This window comes from Hirundo rustica, chromosome 3 (assembly GCF_015227805.2).
Source record: "Hirundo rustica isolate bHirRus1 chromosome 3, bHirRus1.pri.v3, whole genome shotgun sequence".
NCBI classification, from domain to species: Eukaryota; Metazoa; Chordata; class Aves; order Passeriformes; family Hirundinidae; genus Hirundo; species Hirundo rustica.
In genome coordinates, this window is record NC_053452.1 from 31,774,874 (window position 1) to 31,796,565 (window position 21,692).

At 36.7% G+C, this 21,692-nt stretch overlaps 1 protein-coding gene across 2 annotated transcripts in view; it reads right to left on the reverse strand.

The window, feature by feature from the left end:
• The window catches only part of ZFAND3 (zinc finger AN1-type containing 3), a 136,945-nt gene that overhangs the window by 94,738 nt on the left and 20,515 nt on the right, over nucleotides 1-21,692 (reverse strand). For both annotated transcript variants that reach the window (XM_040058102.2, XM_040058101.2), the window contains exons 2-3: nucleotides 8,312-8,352; nucleotides 6,365-6,391 (exon numbers count right to left, since the gene is read on the reverse strand). In XM_040058102.2, the coding sequence (XP_039914036.1) occupies nucleotides 6,365-6,391; nucleotides 8,312-8,339 (55 nt within the window). In that variant the 5' untranslated portion in view covers nucleotides 8,340-8,352. The remainder of the gene's footprint in view (nucleotides 1-6,364; nucleotides 6,392-8,311; nucleotides 8,353-21,692) is intronic.

Consider the following 21,692-nt stretch of genomic DNA (forward strand, 5'->3'; position numbering starts at 1 on the left):
CCCTTGTAAAACACCTTCTGAAATCAGCTCTTTCACCATCTTGCACTCCTCCTGCTCTCTCTCAGCCTCTTGTGTAGCAGTACAAGGGGAAAGAAAAAGGTAGCTGCTGGTCCTGTACAATTTTGATGTGGCAGTAGCAATCAGAATCCCAGAAAACATGCAGTCAGCTCGACAGATATCCGTATGAATTCCTAAATACTCTGCAGGCAGTAGTGCCTAACGCATCTCCAATGGCAAACTACATTTCATTTAAAATACAAACCATGAATCTGCATAATACTTTTTAAAGGAATGAGTTGAATGTTTCTAAAACGCACACTGTGATATTGCCCTCTCTCCTCAGTCAGAAAGAGTTAAATATCCTCTTTTTATTCCCCAAAGGCTGCTGGTCCCTCACCAGGTGCCATGTTTTATTTAAAACATGCTCTCTCTCAGTAACCACTTGTTCTAATTGGCAAGGCAAGGCTGGGTCCCCAAAGCACATAGCTCGTTAGATTCAGTTTGGATTACAAAAACACGATGAAACAAACTGCATCGAAATGTACAAATTAACAGCTCAGGAGTGCACGACACGGACATGGAATTAGATTGTAATATGGAACAAACTCCACAGGGAGGCTAAGGAACAAATCACTAGTGTCTCTATAAACTATAGAATGGTTCCAAATGAGCAAATACACAAAACAGAGCACAGACTTTTCCATAAATCAAGCAAATGGCTAAAATAGAAAAAAAAGAATACCATTTCTTCTTCTATCTTTTGCACACATTTATAAGAGAATGAAGTCATAAAAAAGTTAAATAAATTAAACCCATGGGTTGCACATCCTCAATAGGTAACTCCACTTTCATGCTGGCAAAGTGCAAACATCATGGCAATTAAGTCATATTTCTAAACATTTTTTTTACAGCAACACAGAACCTATACACAAGAGACTAAATTACAGCTGGTGCTTCAACGAATCATTTGGAAAGGTTACGAGTTAGAATGGGAACAAGATATTAAGAAAAGAGAAAGAAACTGGCTTTATCATAAAGAAAAAAAAAAGCATACTAGAAAACAAGCTATGAAAAACTAAAAATAACGTAAGTCTGAGGAAAAAAGGGCTTGAGTATTTTTCTTTGCTTGTAGATCAATCTATACAATGGGACTGGCAATCTCCTGAGATAAGAAAAAGGAAACACATGGAAAACATCAGTGATGTCTTGTCAAGAAAGAGCAAAAAATTAAATTAAGACTCTTTGGTTGGCTGTTCAAGTAGCCAGTGCTGAGAAAAGGTCATATTTTTGCATGAGTGAAATTTATATTTTTAACAAATGAGCCCCAGTCAACTAGATTGAATTTTGCAAGGTGCAATCCAACAGCCACTAATGTCCTACAGGGTAGTTTGCTGACAGGATTGACTGTAAAATGGTTAATAGTTATTAATTAAAAGGCATTCAATTTTACTAGACTGTGTTGGTGAAAAGACACTTATGTGACAGGATAATGCCCCATGAACTTAAAGCAGCCAGAAAGAAAAGAGAAAAAGAAAAATCACAATACAACATTTGAGTGACAGCTGTGAAAGAAATTCTTTCTTCCACTAACAATTGCATAGAAACTTCATGGGTCTGTCCTCCATCAGTGATTGTCCCTTCCCACTATTTCATCCTGGGTAAGTTAAAGGAGGATGAAAAAGGACAAAATAATTGAGAACATCAAACCAGCAGCTGAGCCATTGGCCCTGCTGACACCCTTCATTGCACTGCTGCGCACACAATGCCTTTACAGAGCCAGGTCCCAGGAAGGTGAGGGCTGTGCCTTTTACACAGAGTCTTCCACACCTTTTTACACAATGCACAGCCAAATCATACCAGCATTGACACAAAGCAACATAGGAGCACAGTACTCTGCAGCTTCCATGCCACGACAATGTACATATGCACCCCTCAAGTAATGTTTTGCTAACTTCACACAACATGTGATCTGTATTTTACTCCAGCAAGGCTAGAAAGCTTCAGGAATCCCTCTCTCCCGAATTTGCAACTCTTCTGTATATACTGAGACCTAGGAAGGTACTGTATGAATACGCTGGGTGATTTAGCTGATGTTTACTTTTGTCAAATGTAAAATGATTAGTTCTTAGCTTGGATCATACAATTGTATTTGAATAAATGAATTTTATCCTGATTTGTATTTCCCCTCCAAACCTTTAAGACAGGTTAGGGTAAAAGTTGTCAACTAAAAATCCCTTCCTAACATTTCCACAAGATCTTGCTGTGTTTTAACAATCCAAATAGAGCTACTACTAGATTTTTAATTTTCTTTTCCATTTTTTTAAAGCCAAGGAATAATGCGTAGTAACAGAATAAAAGGAATGATTTGGGTCAGCAGGGCAAATCAAGCGTAAACTGAAGCAGTTTATCCAATTTTTTTCTTAATTCCATTTCATGGTGACTCTCTTTTACAAGCTAAGCACACATCTCATATTTCAAGCTTACTAATTACACTAAGACATCTTTTTTCCTACCAGGTTTACACATTTAGAAATTCTTTGGTACTGAGTACAAAAAAGAAATTGAATGTATGCCAAACAATAACTATGGTTATATCTGAAATGTTACATTCTTTACTAGAAGGTGATCTAGAAATAAAAAACATTTTTGTTGCCACTGTAACAGCTATACAATTTTCCAAAGAAATATTCAGCTGCAAGTTTGACTGTGTAACAGAAGTTAAAGATGAAGCTTGACTACTTTCAAACTCTAGCTAGTGAGGGCCATTTTCTGTAGCAAGCAATCCATGTACTTCAAAATACAAAAATGTGAATACAGCAGCAAATTCTAACCTAATGAAGCAACAATATTGAGGCACTGGCTTCCTTTATGAGCCAACAAAGGGAATACCATACTGAAATGTCTTGTGTAACGGCAAAGAAAACTAGTTCTTAGTGATGTTTTCAAATTTCTGGAAACACTTCTTGCTGTTTTTCTAACAAAGTACCAAAACTTGTGGATTCACATCAGAAATTAGAAGCGTATGAAAAATACAAGCGTAACAGATTAGTATCATTCATTTAGGACTGAAAACTTTATGAACACAATGCTGAATGAAGCATAATATAGTAATTACCATACAATAGGGTAGAGCAAAAAAGCCTAATTTGAGCATTTTATGCAAATATGCAAGATACACCTGCTGAAAAGGCTTCCAGTAAGCGGGCTGAAAGCTTGACTAAGAATCAAATTAGCAGTTAATTAACAGCAAAATCTATTTAGGCAGGAACGCTGATTTTTGCCAGCTCACGCTTACAATAGGAGTCATTACTGCCAGACATGGCAGCAATAACAGACAAGTTCTAAAGAGCTCCCAAGATTTACAAAAACTGAGAGAAAAGGAAATTGTACTACTCAGTAAGTCTTGAGACACAAAAAAATGGCAATTCTGTAAGTTCCAAAAACTGCATGTTATTTAAGCATGACAAAATAAAGGTCTGCTCAACAAAGGAGGAAGGTTAAGATATGCAAAAATATGAAGTAACTCTATAGTCAGACATCTGAGTTCAGGCAATAGGTGAATAAGCTGAGACTTCTAGACTCAGCCAATATATACATATTAATGACCATTTTTCTTTTTCACTCCTTATTAGATCTTTTCTATTCAGGAACATAAAAATACTACTGACGTTTCAAAATTTCGTAATAACCTAGCATACAGTGAAGCATGCGTTGAAAATACAGATGCAGTTCTAGCAATACTGACTTTCTGTTAGTATAATGAAGATTGAAAAATTCTTATTTTTTACTCATAAATAATCCAGTAATTAAAAAATGTATTTTATTTCAACCTAAATTGAAGACCAAACTATGAGCGGAAGCCCCTAAAACTCAGACAATTCTTGCGTTTTATGGCTGAGTTATTTTTTCAATTTCAGTGACGCTGATCTAGTACTTTGCACAACATGAATATAAATATTGCACAGTTGGATTAAGGGATGGATAGCCACCTCTAGAAGTTTCAATTACATGTTCAGACAGAATGCCTATTATTTTGATTCACAAATCCAAGAATAGTCTAATCATATTTTATCTTCTTTCAGTTTTGTAATCGCATCTCTCCACCAGGCCATCCAGCGCTTCACTTACCTTTAGCTTCACACACTACTGAACAAGCTGAAATCCACTTCCTGTACCTCTCTTTCCATTGCTGATAGGAGGATAACATAAATTAATCCTTCCAGGCTCACCATCAAATGGATTGAAGATAGACTGTATTTTTGGGGGATGATGTAAGTAGAAAGTGTATTCTTACCATTTTCTCTATTTAAATTTTTGTTCTTACTCTGTAATAGTTCATTCTGTGACAGTTCCCAGAGGTTCCAATTAAAATTGAATTCTTGAGTTAACAGGTGCTGTTCCCATGAATGCAGAATTCCTGCCTGAAAGATCTTACTTTATCAAGTGGCATTTCAAAAAGTACTCAAACAATGTCCCTGCCTGAAGCTGATACTAGAACTTCCATAAACCTAATGGGAGCAGAGATAGGTTAATAAAGAGTACTTCTGAAAATTTTAACTCATCACAGTTCTGCAATTAATCACTCGGAATTCGCAGCTTACTGGATTGAAAGAAGAAAAGGCTGCAGCATTCTTGAAAGATGCCATGTCACTAAGGGAGATACTTGGCCATAATTTACATTTTTTTACTTACCAGCCTATATTCTGACCAAAAAAACCCACCAAAAAAACCTCCAAAACCCACATCGCTTTATTGCATTTGTATTCTAGATGCATGGGAAGTCTGAAGCAACTAGTGTTCACTACCTAAGGAGCATATTTATTTGAAGCACTTCAATATGTAGGCTTACACTTGTTCTGTATCTGGAGACTCTGAGGCATTGATCCCATGGTCAGGACTGAATTGGAGACAGAATGTTGTGAAGTACTTTGCAGAAGTACAATTAATTTGAAATTATTTCAGAGATGCTCTTGAACACTTCAGAGTCTGTTGCTTCTACAGGCTTTAAGTAAAACAAGTCAGGTATTCCTTACTGGAACAGGCAGATGGTGTGAAGAGGAGGCAAAGACAGCTGAAGAGGATAACTAACTTCAAGCTCTTCTACATAATTTATCAACTCTTATGCGCAAGCTAAGGACTAGTCTGCGGCAAATGAACAGCAATTTTGTGGTTTTACAGAAGAGCTTAGTAAACTTTCTGGATCTAGATCAAAGCACTGGGCAGTTGCAGGCAAAGAGCTGATACAAGCATGTATCTCTGCAGTATGCAGCTCATTCTTGCCATAGAAAACTGAATAACTTAATCTCTCTGTAATAACTTGGGAGCAGTATTCCCACATTTAATATAAGAAAAAGTACAAAAGATAGTGAAAGCAAGGAATGCCAGTGTCCCTGCTATATTATCTAGCTGCTTTTTCAGTGTGTCTCATCTTTGGAGAAATGTGAGTGAAATTTCAGTGAATTTATTTTGATAATAAATTTAGAAAACAGAAGCATCTGGTCAAACAATAAGGCAAACTGATTTTACCCTTTGCTCCAGTTCTGGGCTAATTAATCTGATGGATGTCAAACTTGACCATTTTTTCCCCAAGGGATGGGTGTCATGGTTTAGGAATGGTACTCCAGAATTTAGTGTCCCACTGAAACTCCAAACCACAAGCTGCTTCCTTCACTTCCCCCTCCCCTTGTGGCAGGCTGGAGAGGAGAATTGGAGGCACAAAGGTAAAGATCACAGGCTGAGATAACAACAATTTACTAGAAACAGCAATGAGGTAAGAAAACGAACATTAACAGCGAAAATATTAATAACAAAAACGTACCAGAGAGAGGAGAATGGTTCACATGCAGAATGCTCAGAACTGGCATTACCCAACCACTCCCCTTGCCAGACTTTCTTGACTGGAAGGCAACCCCTTCTCCCTGGAGGAGTGTCCCTTTCCCCCACCCCTGGCAATGAGCTGAGGTGGTACAGAGGTACAGAATAACCTCCTGCCCCAGCCAAGCCCCCTCCTGGCTACTGCAGAAATTAACCCTGTCCTGGCAGAACCGGAACAATGGGGAAGACAGGAAATGCAGCAGCAAAGATTTCATGATCATGTATTTACAAACTTGTTGATACTTCAGAAAGTCTGAAAAACCTGCCAAGATAGGGGTGTTCCACGAATAAATCATACTGCACTGTAAACAGAAGGTTTCATCCCTTAAGGACTTGTCGCCCTTCTCCCCTGATATATGTAAAAAAGGAATGCTTACACAAATGTAAGGGTCTTCCCTGCTGTGTCTCAATTTTTTTTTTTTAAGGAAGACTGGATTCTTCTGTCTAGAAAAAAAATTAACAAAAAAAAGTAATTTAAAGAGTTACTAACCTTTTTCATTGTGTGGATTTCTTTTTTCTGAAATAAAAGAAAAGGGAAATGACGGTCAAGAGAAATAATATTTTGAAATTTTCCCTCTGCTTCAACATATTTGAATAAACAACCTGTCATATTAAAAGAGAAAAAAGAGGAACTATTTTTCACATCCTTTCTCTGGAGTGCTTGAAACAGTGAAAAACATCTTTCAACACTTTACTTGCCTAAAATCTTGCTACCCGTGGTGGTTAAATTTTCAGAAACAGGAGTACACATCTTTCTATATCAATACGTAGCTAGAAATCCAGTACAGAAAATACACTAAAAATATTTCAGTAACATCAGGGGGAAAAAAACCAAAAAAATAGAAAAACACTTTTATATTGGAATGATGACACTGAGAGGTTTTGACTTATGACTCCAACAGAACTGGTTATTTCAATACTATTTGTTGAAGGAACCATATTTAAGATCTAAAGACGACAGAGTAAATTTGTCTTTTTCCACAGTACCTTCTACAGTACCTTTATTCAAACCACTAGGAGCTCTTTAAGTTACTAAAACTCTTCCAAAGACTTATATCATTAAAATAAATAGGCTCTAAGGAACACCTCGAAAATTTAAAAACATAATCTCTCCCACCCCGATCCCACCAATCACACAAGGTCTCACCTTATAATTTTACAGCAGGGAAAAATTAATTTTATCAGAGGTAATGGCATTTCAAAAAAATTGCAGAATAGAAGCCAAGAACTTTTCTTCTTGTTAAAAAGAAACAAAATTACAAACAAAAAAATCCAAACCAGTAAAAACCACAAGAAAAGATGCTCTGCCTAATGCCTGGTCTGCTGGCTGTGAAGTGTTGGGTACTCTGCTAAACTCAGCAAATGAGGGATGGGCTCTTTTGATATCTCAGAATCAGAACACCTGCATTGCTGAGAACACAAACACAAGTTATTTACAGAGCTAATATGAGTATAATAGTCCTACTGAGTCAAATCAAGGACTTGCTTGTGACTGTGGTCAGTAGGGAAAGAGTACAAGAAATTGCTTACATTTTTCTTCAATACGTGCTTTCGAGAGACCCATGCCTTTGGAAAACAGCCAGAGAAATACATTTTGCTAAGCAACCTTTTTACAATCCTTATTTCTCATGTGTTTGTTTAATGAAGTGATGCTGAACCCAAGATCTCAAATCTAAGTCAAAATTCATTTTTTGTTTAAAAAAAAAAAATGCTCAAAAAGCTTTAAAATTAAAAAAAAAAAAAAAAAAAAAAAAAAAGCTGAAACTTTAAAAAATTTATCTGTTGCCCCAAGGCAGTTAAAAATCATGAGCTATGACAGGACCTCAATTACAATTAAAAGTAAGCTTACAATACTAAAGAATACAAAAAAATTAATTCAGAAGGGCAGAGCTAGAAGCTGCTAACAGGACAAGGTCAATAACAATTCCTAAGATTTTACACAATAGCAATGACCTTATAATGAGAAAATAATATGAAGTAATTAGAACAGCCTACTGATGACTTACTGATGATTTAATGTTCAAGGGCTGCAAGTTAAAGGAAAGGACCAAGGCGTTCTATACCAACTTTTCCTTTTATTTTTTTTAATCCATTCTATATATCAGAGGTTTCTACAAAATAAATCCTACAAAATTCCAAATTACAATTCAGACTTATGTGTTGTGGAAACCACATCATCCATACAGGAGCTGTGCTGACAACTGAGCTCTGTAGTTCAAGCATGTACCTAAATTCCATAAACTTCAAGAACAAGGTTTGATGGGTACATTTACACAAGGGATTCTTGATTAGCAAATAAAGGAAGCACCAAAGTGGGGAAAATGTGATTACATATACACACTGAAGGAAGAGAAACCCATGCACAAGTCCTAAGGGAGATGCCAACAATGTGGTTTCAATAATCTAAGGGAAACACAAAACCTTTTACTGCACTTACCAGCAAAGCATTTGGAACAGAGATTCATAGTCTTGCTGGACCTGGGGCAAAAAATAAAAAAAAAAATAGAGCTAAAAAATTCATTATATTTCTAATCAATACAGGGAATTTTTTGGGGGGAATGAAGCAAGGGTACAGAGAAGGTAGGAAATTAAATGGCTAGGAATCAAAGGTAAGTGAATAGAAGTGGCTGAACTAGAAACAAGAGTATGGAAAGAGACTTTGTACAGTAATCTCTTTCCAAGAGTTTCCAAAATATGACTTCTACACATTTACCTCATATATGAAAATAAACTCACTTCGCCGTTTAATGTGTGTGTTACACATTCATCCCCCATATCTTTGTACTGCAATGTGATAATAAGGATAGATAGGAAGCACCAACACATTCCACTTGAATATTAGACTCCCCTTGGCAACAGCTCTGCAGTCCTGACAAATCCTGAATACAATACAGCAATGGAGAGATTAAAGTATTGTACTTATAAGGACACAGACAGATGTGCTCTTGGAAGTCTGTCTGGAAGGGTTTAAGGAGTTATTACATCAAGATGTTCATTACTACCCACAGCTGCACGCAGCAGTAATTTAAAATAACCTGGCTGACTTTGCACTGACTTGGACTAGGACAGCTCACATGATCCACAAGGGTGGCTCAGCTTTGAGGGCAGCAACCTTCAGCTGAGAGAAAAATAGAAGGAGAACACCAGCAATATCTTGAGCCTCCCAGATATCTACAAAGTTCAAATGCAATTATGCCACAGGTGTTCAAACCTCAGAAAGTCAGCAGCCTCACCATAAGAAAAAAAAATTTAAAAATTAAGATTATAAGACCTCTCTAGGGCTCCCATGAAAATACCCAAAGCAATACACTATGATTCCCCCAGTTTACAAAAAGTTCTAACATCTAACATCACACCTCCTTTACAAAGTGACCTGGAGAATATTCTCAAAAGTACTCTACGTGTTGGAGTATCTTTAGATAAGAACAAACTGGTTTTTGTGCACACTGCCCAATATTTGATTTGTTCAGCATTCCTGAATCAACTCTGCCATTATTTACAGGCACTAATGGCCATCCTGGGCAAGTCTGAAAGTACCTATCAACAGGCAAGGTTCTACCAAAACTGTCCATGCCCATAAGACATTTTTTCCTCCCCAGGGCATTCTCCAGCTGGAACATATCATTTAGCCAAATTAGTTGCACCTTTCTCTCTAGAAAAATGCATACGAAGAAACAATTGAGACTACTAAAACAGTTGTTTTCTATCTCCAACCAAACAGGAATGGAATTCTGAGAGAAGATCTGTGTCTAACAACACACAAATTACAAAAAAACCTGCTTGTTACCTTGAGACAAAAAAAAAAAAAAATGACAATTTTTTCAAAGCAATTATATCACAAATGAACAAGGATCAGAATTATAGATCGATCCCCTCTGCCCAAATTTGCACATAGTTATTTTGAATGACTTTCCAGTAATAAAGTAAATCCAGATTTACTTTATCAATCATATCTTGGTATCAAAACATCAAAACACTACAGATGCTTTTCAATTCATGCACATCTGAAAGCTCGTTTACATCAGGCTCAAAAATTCTATAAGAACACGTATCACTGGAGATTTGAGGCATAACTACTTGCCAGCTATAGCAAGAGCCACAGACACATGAAAGCTAGTTTTAAATGCAAACAGTATGTGCACAGGAGAAAAGTTAATTCCCAAGAAAAGAAAAGCAGTCCAGCATTTGTAGCCTTACAAACATATCACCAGATTGGTAGGTACCCAAAGAGTCAATGTGCTGATGGTCTGCACAGATTATCTGCCTTCAAGAGAACCGTAATTAAAAACAGCTTGGTGAGTCAACACCTACAGCATTAGTGTGCTGCAGTTCAGTACTCACTGCTTATGGGTTAGACCTTCTGGAGCAGCTCAATATGCCAGGCAGGACCTTCTCTGCAAAGCCATTAAACCCCAGGGGCAGCAAAGAAAAAGAAAGGCAAAGTTCAGCTGGTTTGTACTGATGACATTGGAATGGGCAATGACAAATGTTTTCAACGGTATAATCAACCAGCTCAGCTGTTAAATATCAATCCAAAGCTTCATATAATATTTACTTATCAGCACACCAACAATGGAAAACACAGATGCAAACACAACATAGAGCTCAGTGAAAAAGAGAAAAGGTGGCCATGTACTTCTAACACACAAAACCCCATGAAATTTTCCCAAAGGACAGCACTGTCAGACAAGACACCTTGTAAGTCAAGTAACACTGTTACAGTTTCAAGGATCACTTTCTCTTTGATCCTTGTATATGCCTTTTCAAGGCATCCAACTCAGTCTGAAGCTGCTACTATGATGAGAATCTGAACCTTGAGTGGTTTTTTTATTAGTTTCTTTTACACAGTCACTTATGTGAGAGCAGATACACCAACATTACACTAGAATTAACAAAACAGCAAAGACAGAGTAACAGCATAAATCAACAAACAGCTTCTTTGTGTAAATGCAGTATTTAATTACAGTAAAAGTTTTATGGAGAGAATGCATTACACAGTTTATATACATCAAATTTAGTAGGTCACTGACTGTCAAGTAAAATGTTTGGCATCTTTTTGCTACACCGCAAATCCCTCCTGTCATTGCTCGGATCTCTTCAGCAGGCAAGGGTTCGCTCACCAGACTTAAAATTGAGCAAACGTGCACACCGCTGATCTCTCACAAAGCACATGTTAACCACATCACTAGTTTAATAATTTCTCAGTGACTCCAGAATTCGCTCATAGCGCCATGGAGGAACACTAAAATGTAAAATTCCTTTGTTCCCGGCAACCTTCTCAAATATATCATATATATGCAGTATCTGTTATTTCTAGAGACAATTTTACTTGAAACACTCAAAGTTCTGAAATATCAGTCTTGATCACGACACAGCCCTGTGTTTCTACTTCATAAGAAAAAGACGGCTATGGATGACTTTCAGGGAAGGCAATACAAATTCTGTTTCTAGGAATACATAACAAAATCATGACTCTAGCGGTGTAAAAGGCACAGCAAAGCTAGAATTCTAAGTTAGTCCTGGCAATGAGAACTGCATGTTTTAGACTGCAAGTCTTTAGGCTGATACCCAACGCTTCTACACCCTTCTGACACAGCTGGCTTGGGATACGTTTCTGAATCAGATATCAAATGACCATAGTTTTTAACTGGACATATTATGGTAATTCCTACATTTCCCTCATAAAACATCAGCTTCATGCTGAACACCATCTAATCCAGAATTACTCACACTATACATTTTATATGTACAATATCCCTAGAAAGCCATTTATATACAGATAATTTATAATTTCCACTCGTACATAATTTAAGCTGGTATTCAGAAAGACATTCATATTTATAGATAAATCAAGTCAAATAGAATGGCATTATCGCTGAGGCAGAATATGTAGTTAAACCCTCTTTGAAGGTACTTCCATCTGTCAAAAAGAAACCATTTAACTAAAGCGTGACACAAAATTATTATGTAGATTGGAAGCCACAAGGTGAAGCAAGCACAGAAGGTCAAGTGGCAGACTAAGCTAAACGCAGAGGATACTTCAAGCCCAGAGGCTACAGAACGACTGCACTCAACAGTTCTGCAGGGTTTGGTCTGAAAGAAGAGAGGGTATTAAAATTGCCTCTGCTGCCAAAGGAGAAAAAACACTCCCTTAACAACATGGCCATGAAAGCAGTAGCAATGATACAGGGACTCTGAAAGAGGAAGAAATTTACAGAAATGGAAATCCCAGAAGTTCTAACTCATTTATATTTTAAGCAGGAAATAAACTGCATGGAGGGGTAAAATAAAATGCACATTGGAGGCTCTCCAAACCGTCATCCCTTACTTGTGCTGTTGTGCCTAGAACTCGTCACAGCAAAGAGAACTATTTGAACATTCACAAAGATGTGCACACAGACCATTATAAGGTCCCAACCTCAGAGAGGTACATATCTGCATCTCCAGTTAAAGGTGCATAATGCAAACTGAGAGCCAGCAATGGGCATTAAATAGCAAAAATCACATATTTCAAATCCTGTATGTGCTCATATTGTGTGCCACAACTGGTATGTAACTAATTATGAAAACTGAAGAGATTGCTTCCCTGATTCTATTTTCTTATGGTACTTCCATTACATTCTTATGAAGTGTGAAGTGGCCTTATCTGCTTCAAGAAGAGCACCGGATCTTATAAACTCAATTTTATACTCTATACTATCAATTATTCCTTTTATTCCCTGCCATTTTGCAGTATAACATTGCATGGTATCAACCAAATAAAGGTACATTCTGCTCTGTCTTCACTGGAAATTTGGAGTTTCCCACCCCACCCCTCTTCCAGTAAATGACCAATACAAAACCACATTCAGAGAATGGAACTGAATTCTAGCCCTAAATCTGAAAGACACTACTGTTAGATGCACAGCAGCTGATCAGAATAAACAGAATCAAAGGACAATCAATCTCACTCTGAAGATTCAAGAACAAGTTACATGTGAAAATTTTCTGCAGTCAGTAAGAGTTAAAGTAAAAGAAGTATACCAAAATTTGACTGATCTCAAGATACTCAGTCTCCAAAACCAAACTTCTTCCAAGAAACTTGGATCAGCACACCTAATAAATAATGGACATTTTGGTAACAGAATCCTCCTTTTTCCAGCAGATTGTCAGGCACTTCCCAACTTCCCCATCCCATCTTTAAGAAAAAAAAAAACAAAAGGAGACCAGAAACACTAAGAACCAATACTAGCTTTACTCTACACATCTGCCAAAGGGCAATACAAAATGCTCAGTTTCACCGGTATTAGCATGCCACCTAGACTTTTTAAGGAACAATGAACCAGTATTATTAATGCAGATGCTCACCAATGATAAGAACTGTGCAGCTGCCTCATACAGGTATGTATTCTCAATGCTTGAAAAAAACCACTAGAATAATCATAATTCTTGAAAGTAATTTTTGTTCATCTGTCTTTTGATGATGGAAGAATAAGGATTTTGGAGAAAAAATGCTTTCATGTAGCATATGTGCATTAGACATTTAATTTTAAAGATAATTAAACCACAGATGCTAATTAAATATGAGTATAAAATCCCAGGTTCTCTGTTTTTATTGGAAACAAAGCCTTCCAGCATATCTAGTAATGGTTTGTTACGATTCAGAAGTTGCTATGACTTGGTAGCAGGAGAACTTATCTACTTCAGTGTCCCTGTAATTTCACTGGTGATTAAATGCAGCATGTTAAATGCTTCTTGGTCCCCTTCCAGCACAGCAATTACAGTGGGATCACAGTGTCACTACACTACAAATGTATCTCAGCCCCTGAATGATACCTGTCCAATACTGTCGGGGGCCCTATGTTCAAGAAAGATTAACATCGTATGAATCATGTCATTAATTAGTTAAAAACACAAAGATACTCCCTATATGCTCAGCACATGCTATGTTACGTATTTTGCAACTTAGGACGACTATACATATGTTAAATCAATGCATTTATACTATTGTAGTTAATGATCTGTCGCCATTTCCATTAGAAAGCAATTTTCAAAGCCTTAGACCTCTGCTAAGAATTCACTCGGAGCTGAATCCTGGCACACGGCAAAAGCAAAGCCACAGCAGACACATTTACTTTCATCTGAATAAATTAGAAGGATTATTTATTATTAAAAGAAAATCGATCCAATTCTGTCTATCTCTGACACTTTTCATCATTCATTAGAGCATCTAACACTTCACCTTGTACAGGAGGGAGGTTAATTAGGCTGTGTTAATAAGATCCTCAGTTGTCCTTTGAAAGTTCTATATATCCTGTACACTAGCTTCTGAAAAAAGCCATTTTACTTTTCTAAATCAGAAGTCACCTCACTGATTTAATACCTGCTGCATATTTGATATTTATAGGTCCTCTGTAATTTATGATCTTGTTAAGGGAATATAGGCAAGTTTTTTGGGGCAGTTTAAACAATTATTCATATTTTTAAACTGAGGCAGTTCAATTATTCTTCATAAATAACGCATGCCAAATTCCTTTCAAATAGAAGAGCAGAAGTGGAGCATGGTAAACACAGGTGGACCTACAGAGAATTTGGCAATGAGAAAGTTACACGCATTCAGAAATAGTTCTTCAAGTGAACTAAGATCTGAAATTAAATATCCCACCAATGCATTCAAAACCTTCTACTTCATCATCTGTTCTATAGCTATATGCTCAGGGTTAAGGACTCTAGTTCAGTTAGAAAAGTGTTATCAGTAACATTTTTTTTTATGATTACAGCTACTATAAGGGGCTATGCTTTAAAAACGTCAGTATTATGGTGTTGGACTTCTCATTTTCACCACAAACAATTTAAATGTTGCTTATCATCTAAAGATTTTTAGTAAGCTGCTGAAAATGATGCATCAATCAGTGAGCCACACAGTCTTACCTTAATTTGAAATGAAATGGAGGGGAAACTTTATGAAAATTACAGTGTATTTGTGCAATGCTTTCCACACTCAAAAGATATGTCCAATGAAGTAGCTGGAGCCTAATTCATTATTTTTTCCAACGGGTATGCTAAAGCATCCTTTAAAAATTCTATGACTGAAAGACTTTTTATGTTTTAAATACATATGTACTTAAAACATTAAAAGTCTTTTAGTCATAGAAAGACACTGAAGCGCTCAGCTGACAACTAGTCTAGAAAAGAGCATAAACACACAAGTGGTAGAAGGGAGAATATGATAAATACACAGTAAAGTAGCAGAGTCTCACAAAACACAGAAAACACTAATAGAGTTTTCACTGAAAGCCTTCTCCAACAATTCTTAAAATAAACTGCAAAAGAATCCAGTGCATTTAAACTAGCTAAGACAGGTTCGATCTGATTCATCTGGGTTTCTAGCTGAACTTAGTGTTGTTGCCCTCCAGTCAAAGCTAAATGGTTCATATTCCCATGAATACACAACTCTACACTTTAAAAAAACAATCGCAGCAGCAAAATCATATACCACATTCCTCTGATAACTCTTCAAAATCTTCTTCAGGAAGATGTGTACCCTACTATTTAAAGGACAATTAAAAGGTTGGAATTCTAAGAGTTGAAGAGGCCTTAAATGAAGTAGGAATAAAACTTCAAAGTTGTGATCCACCCACCTTTCGCCAATTCCTCAAGGATATTATTTTGCTGTATATTGCAGGTAACAACTAACATTGCCCTATGACAACACAACCATCCTCCTGAGATTTACAGTATGAGATTATCTTTTTCTTCAGATCAAACACTCCAATAATGCTGTGATGATAAGCACCAGTCTAAAATCTATTCCAGTTCTGTTATTCCTTTTACCACAGGATCAGTAAATATATACTAAAGAGTAAAACATTCTTAGGAAAAAAAAAAAAAAACCAGCAGCTGGAAGAAACCTCAAGAAAGAAACTGTTTTGTCCCCAGACTTAAAGGTATGGGTAATTATATATCAAACCTTGCCAGGAAACCTTCCTAAAATACTTCCTGACCTGAACTGCCAGATTTAGCATAGAAAGCAGGATAATGTTTGGTTCTTGGTGATTTTAAGCCCAGTGTGTCTCTTCTCTATGCAAACACATAGAGAAGCATTAATTTTTTTTAATCAAAGTTCTTTTTCTATGGCACAAATACACTTAAAAGTGCCTGCCATTACAATGGCTTGGAATGGTTAGAACTTTTGAATTCTTAGTGGAGGGAGAGGGGAACAGCTTTGCAAAGTATTTCCAAGACTGCAGGGTTTATGTCAAGTAACATTTAAAAGGACACGGTATGAAAACTGGTTTAAAAATGCTGTTGTTGCATTAGTACTAACAAATCCCACTAATAAAATCTGGTATAAATACTGTGCCATGTGTATTCTCTCAAAAGCTAGCAGAACATCATAATTATAAAACAAAGTACTTTGTTACAGACCCCTACATTTGCTATCCAACAAGTCAAACATTAATCAAGTAAAAAGGAGTTTCAAGTGTTGACCATCTCAAACATGGAGAGAGAAAGCACTTGAAGGTGCACTATGTGAAAAAAGATCTGACAGGATGAGTTAAAATCCCAATTATTATTTTGACTACTCATTTCTATGAGTTAAAAAGCACAAGAAGCTAGGTTCAGAAATAAAGTAGCCAAAACCAAGAGGAGAAAGAGTGTCCCTTGGACAAAGCAAGAAAGCATTATTATTCTGAGATGGGTAAGGAGCTATGTCCCATTTAGAAATGAGCAGGTTGTTCAGCAGGATCTCTCACCTGCCTGGACAACCCCAAAAAGCAGCAGTATTTTGTGAATGAGAGACAAACTCTCTTTCATGGTTCCCTGCACTCCTTGGTTATGAAATCCTTCTGGAACTGCACACTATGGTAGAATCGTGGCACTTCTTGAAAAGGAGCTGAAGAATTTTGACAAGGTGCACGCAATCCTATCTTAGTATATTGCTCATAAACATGTCTGAAAGATACCAGTATGGAAGTTAGCAGGCATTTTTCCTCCTCCCCATTTACAACTGGTTTCAGTAGTCCCCAAAAGTTTAGCTGGATGTTCACCATGGGAAATTCACATTCTTCCGTCCTAGCATGCCTTGTACCCAATTGTACAGTCAAGAAGAAATAGGGTTCTTACTCTGGTCACTGCTGGCTCATACCTGACTGACTTAACGCAGACATTTTCAGCTCTCAGGCGTGAAAATGCAGCTATGTCTCATAAACCTATTCTAGAAAACAGGAGTACTTCAGCTCCTCCTCAGGAATTTGAATTGCATTATGATTATACCTACACTAGGAGCAATCTGTCAGTTAATTAAACAAAGCATTCCTGGAAGCAGATCTACCTAAACTGTCAGAAAACAATTCCGCCCTGCTGTTACAATAGCAGAAAAATAAGACAAAGAAAGTAGGAAAAAAAAACCCACATAAACCCACTTTTAAAATTGGAATAAACCACCCAAGACTATCTTACTCTTAGCAAAAGCAGGTTTACATGTTCATCTTGGTTACTCCAAAATTTTGGTCAATCTCCTAAAAGCTCTCAGGTGGATGCCTGTCCCTGATTTTTTATCTACCAGGTGGTAATGAACAGAGGCTCCCACCCTCAAAAGAACCATCCCAGAGTAAAGACACTGTAATTCTCTTACAATACTCCAGAAATGTTATGAAGCAATGTGTCCACCAACACATCACACAAAGTCTTGGCTCAGAACAGCTGTTTAACCTGGAGAAGAGATATTGTCTCATAAGTAACTTTGGAGTATTCTAACAGTTCAGCATAATTCCAATCAATACAGCATTTCTAACCAGTATAAAAGTGCCTATAAATAATTCCTTCACATTGTTTCTGTGTTAAACATTCGACTTCTAAAGCATCTGAAAAAGACTAAATAAAACAGGTAAAAGTTGGAACAACAAAGAGTTGCAACACAAGCATGTTAACACCACTTCGAAAAGCAAACAAGCCCCAAAACACTACAAGCAAGGTTTAGGCTGATAATAACAAAGACTTGTACAAAGCAAGACAAAAATCTGAACATAGAAAAAGGTGTGATTTTTTTCTTTCCCACATGTGCACCCAGGCACAACCACAGGTAAAGAAATACAACAGCAGTTATACACTAACCACCATTAGTTCAGACATTTGGTAGGCTAGGACCTACAGCTCCACTGCTAGCTCATATAAAGCACCATCCTCTTTTCAGCAGTGTTCAGTACAAAGTTGCCTTCTCAGGAGCTTCTAAGACGCTGTGGATGCTGGCCATGGGAACTGTCTTCAGCCCCAAGACCATTCATGCTCTACAAAACATCCCAAATCAGGCCATTCAAAAACAAATCCCAAAGTGGGGGGTGTAGGAAATCTGCACAATTAAGACATCCAAAATGAAATGGAAGTGCTTGAAAGACTGAGTCGTTTTTTTAAGGGGAAGGGGAACACTATTTGGTTTTGGGTTTTTTTTTTGTTTTTTTTTTTGGTTGGTTGGTTTTGAGGTTTTCTTAAGCTGTGATTAAAACATTAAACATGAAAGATACTTTAATATCTGAAATCTCAACTCCTCCCAACATCTTCAACACAATTTCCAAGACCTGAGCTTGACCCAGGGAATGCTGTTCAGTGCCATTCTTTTTCTTCAAGTAAGGGATTTTGGGAAGTTAATGAGTTGACAGTGTGGCAGAGTTCAGTAACTAAACTGCAAGTAAATGTGCTCTTTCACTCAAATCGTATGATTCATGTGCCCAGGAGGAACAGCTGCCTCTACTTTATGCAGCTATGTTATCTGAAAACTTTTCTCAATTTTACTTTGGATAGAAAAATGCTTAAAATAAATTTAACTGGGTTAAAGAACTAAGCATCAGAAAATAGATTACAACAAACATCCTGAGCCCAAATGACTTGAGCCATAATGTCCAGAATCTGTGGTAGATAAACAGGAAACAACTTTAAAATAATGTAATGCACCACAGTGTCCATTACTCCCATTTTCCAGCATTCTGAATGCAAATGCATGATCTCCAAGAGCAATTACAACAGAAATTAGTATTCCAAGTTTTTTTCAGAAAAAGCATCTTAAATACCCCACTACAATTCTAGAGGGAGAAAAAATGTTATTTTCTAAATGCAAATTTTAAACCTGCCTATCACTGATATAATAGCAAATACTAAATTATTATTATTATTATAGTAAACCTTCTCATTATTTACAGTTAGGTAATAGGTCTGACTGCTGGTCTTTCTGTAGTTGCAGCCATACAATTTGGTTCTACTATAGAAGAACTAAGTTTACCAAGTTACTGTAGTAAAGCTTTTTCAAAACACAGATGAAGAGCATGCTACGCATTCTTTTAGTAGACAGTATTCCAGTCTTTGCTATTTTCTTTTATCACATGTTAATTCAAGTTAACATGCATTTGACTCACTGGAAAAAACTGACATATTAGCAGTCTATTTAATAATTTCTTCCACAGAGAAAATTTAAACTCTTCAAACAAACTTCTGATAAAAGAACTCTGTTATGTGAAAGCTTACTGCATAAATGTTTGCATGCTTAACTTTCTCTGTAAATAAAGAAACAAAAGGATACAATTAAATAAAAGTATTTTGAGTTTCAATATGTAAATGTTAATAATTATACAGATGCTTTTCCTTTTTTCTCCTAAACAGAAAATTATGTTTCCATTCTCCTCAGCAGCTACATGGTCACTACTACTGTCACGGCATTGATGGGAAAGTCAACAGCATGATGTATCTTCCGTAAGAACTGAAACAGAGTGAGCATAGTAGACAAAAAACAACCCAGACCGCATCAGTGCTGAATTGCATCTATCAGACAAGTATCACAATGTCCTAATGCAACACTGGCATTTTTATTCCAGAGTATTCTGAGTTTTTTATTTTTGCATCTTTCAACTCTCTATACCTTTTCAAAATATTACTACATTACTCAAAATTCTAAAAGGAAGCAACAGCAATTTGTTTCCACATATTCAGATTTGGTAGTTAATATAGCTACCCCAATAAAACACTATTATTTAAAATATCCCAGAGCTGGGGATCTTGTCAGAGTCCTCAATTGTTTTGTTTCTGACTGTGACCAAGAACTGTTCTCTCTGCATGTTCAACTGCAGCATGCCTGAAAATCAATCCCTTACCTTTCAGTATGAGAATCTGTACCCACAGAAGCACAGAAAGGATCAGGGAACAGATTCACAGATACATATAAAGTATCTTTCTCCATACAGCCTGTCATCTCAGGCTTAAAGGACTCACTGTTTGAAATTTCAACTAACACTCACTACTGTAAATGCTGCTGCTGTTATCCCTGACACAGAGCAAATCATTCCTTAGGCTGTCAATCAGCACTGCTCACAATCCACCACAGGCATATTCCAATCACTTATGCATGGGTTAACTTACAGCTACCACCTATCACACCCGGGGGAATCCTAGGATTTGTTAAATTGGAACCAGTGGCATGAACATCAAACTCTGTTATTTACTTGATTACTACCTGAGAAGACAGTCAGATCTACAACAATAATATTCTCTAAGCAGTTTATTCTTTATTTTCTTAAAGGTATTAGAGTGAATTGGGCAGAAAAAATAATGCAGGTGTTATGATATGCATGCAACTACAGCCAACTTTGAAAATATCTTGTAAATATAATTCTTAAAATCACTTATTTTCCTGAGAGACATTTATGGTATGAGCTTGGTGTGCATTAAATCAAAAGTGTTTTTAAAAAAGACCAACTGTGTCCCACAGTGTTCACTAACACAGGAGTTATATAATAGTAAATATTTCACCTGTATTTTGTTAAGCACATCCTATGAAGAACTGGCAAATTGTTCCAGTATATCTAATTGACCTATTAAGGGGAAGTGGACTGGACACCAAATCTCAGTTCAGTTTTTGGCTTAAAAAGTCTGGAGAAATAAAAAGGCAGCAAAGGAAGTTGGGGAGAGACTGATCATCTTTTATTAGATGGTGCTCACTTCCCCTTAGCCTTCACACATAACCAAGGTCAGAAAACTAAATTTACTGTTTATTCAATAAAGAACATTAATTACTCAATTCAAATATACCATTGGTCTAACATCCATGGGTTGTATCTAGCACCCTTAAAATGATGTGGCAGAAATGTACCCACATGGGCAGGGGTTAACACAGTGCCTGTCTGCTGTGCTAACAAAATCCGTACTCTGGATCCCTCCTAGTTTGCACTGAACATTTATAATTCTCTAGGTACTCTAACATCTGTGAAACATTTTACAACTCAAACTATCAGCACACATGGGCTTCTGCTGTTGAAACACTGAATCAACTGAACTACTAGAAACACTAAAGAGAACTTAATGTATAAAGGAAATGTATTTCAGAAGCAGGCTACCACACTCCAATACCAATGGTTGAGTCACAACAGGACTTACAGCAAGTCCTGAAGATCATCACTCAGCTCTACAAGATCCAAGTTAAATCAAAACCTGCTTACACTTTCATTGCAAGGCTGCAATGACTGCCATTTGCAGTGGGCACTACTATATGATAACAGACTGCAAATGCCCATGTCTGCAAATAAATCTACAGGAAAGAAACACCACTCACCAAAATTAGCAGTCAGTAAACAAATACATTTATTGATGTGCTAGTCTTCTGCATTATTAGAAGGGGAAATGTTGAATACTGTATTAAATGAAATGGGATAAATATTACAACTTAGCATATTAGAGGATTCAGTATCACATGAGAAAACCCAGAAAGCTTACCCAGTATAGAAAAGAAAATACAAGCAATTACACAAGCTTGTATCTGTTTATTTTTTTCTCCTTTTTAAACAGCAGTACAAGAA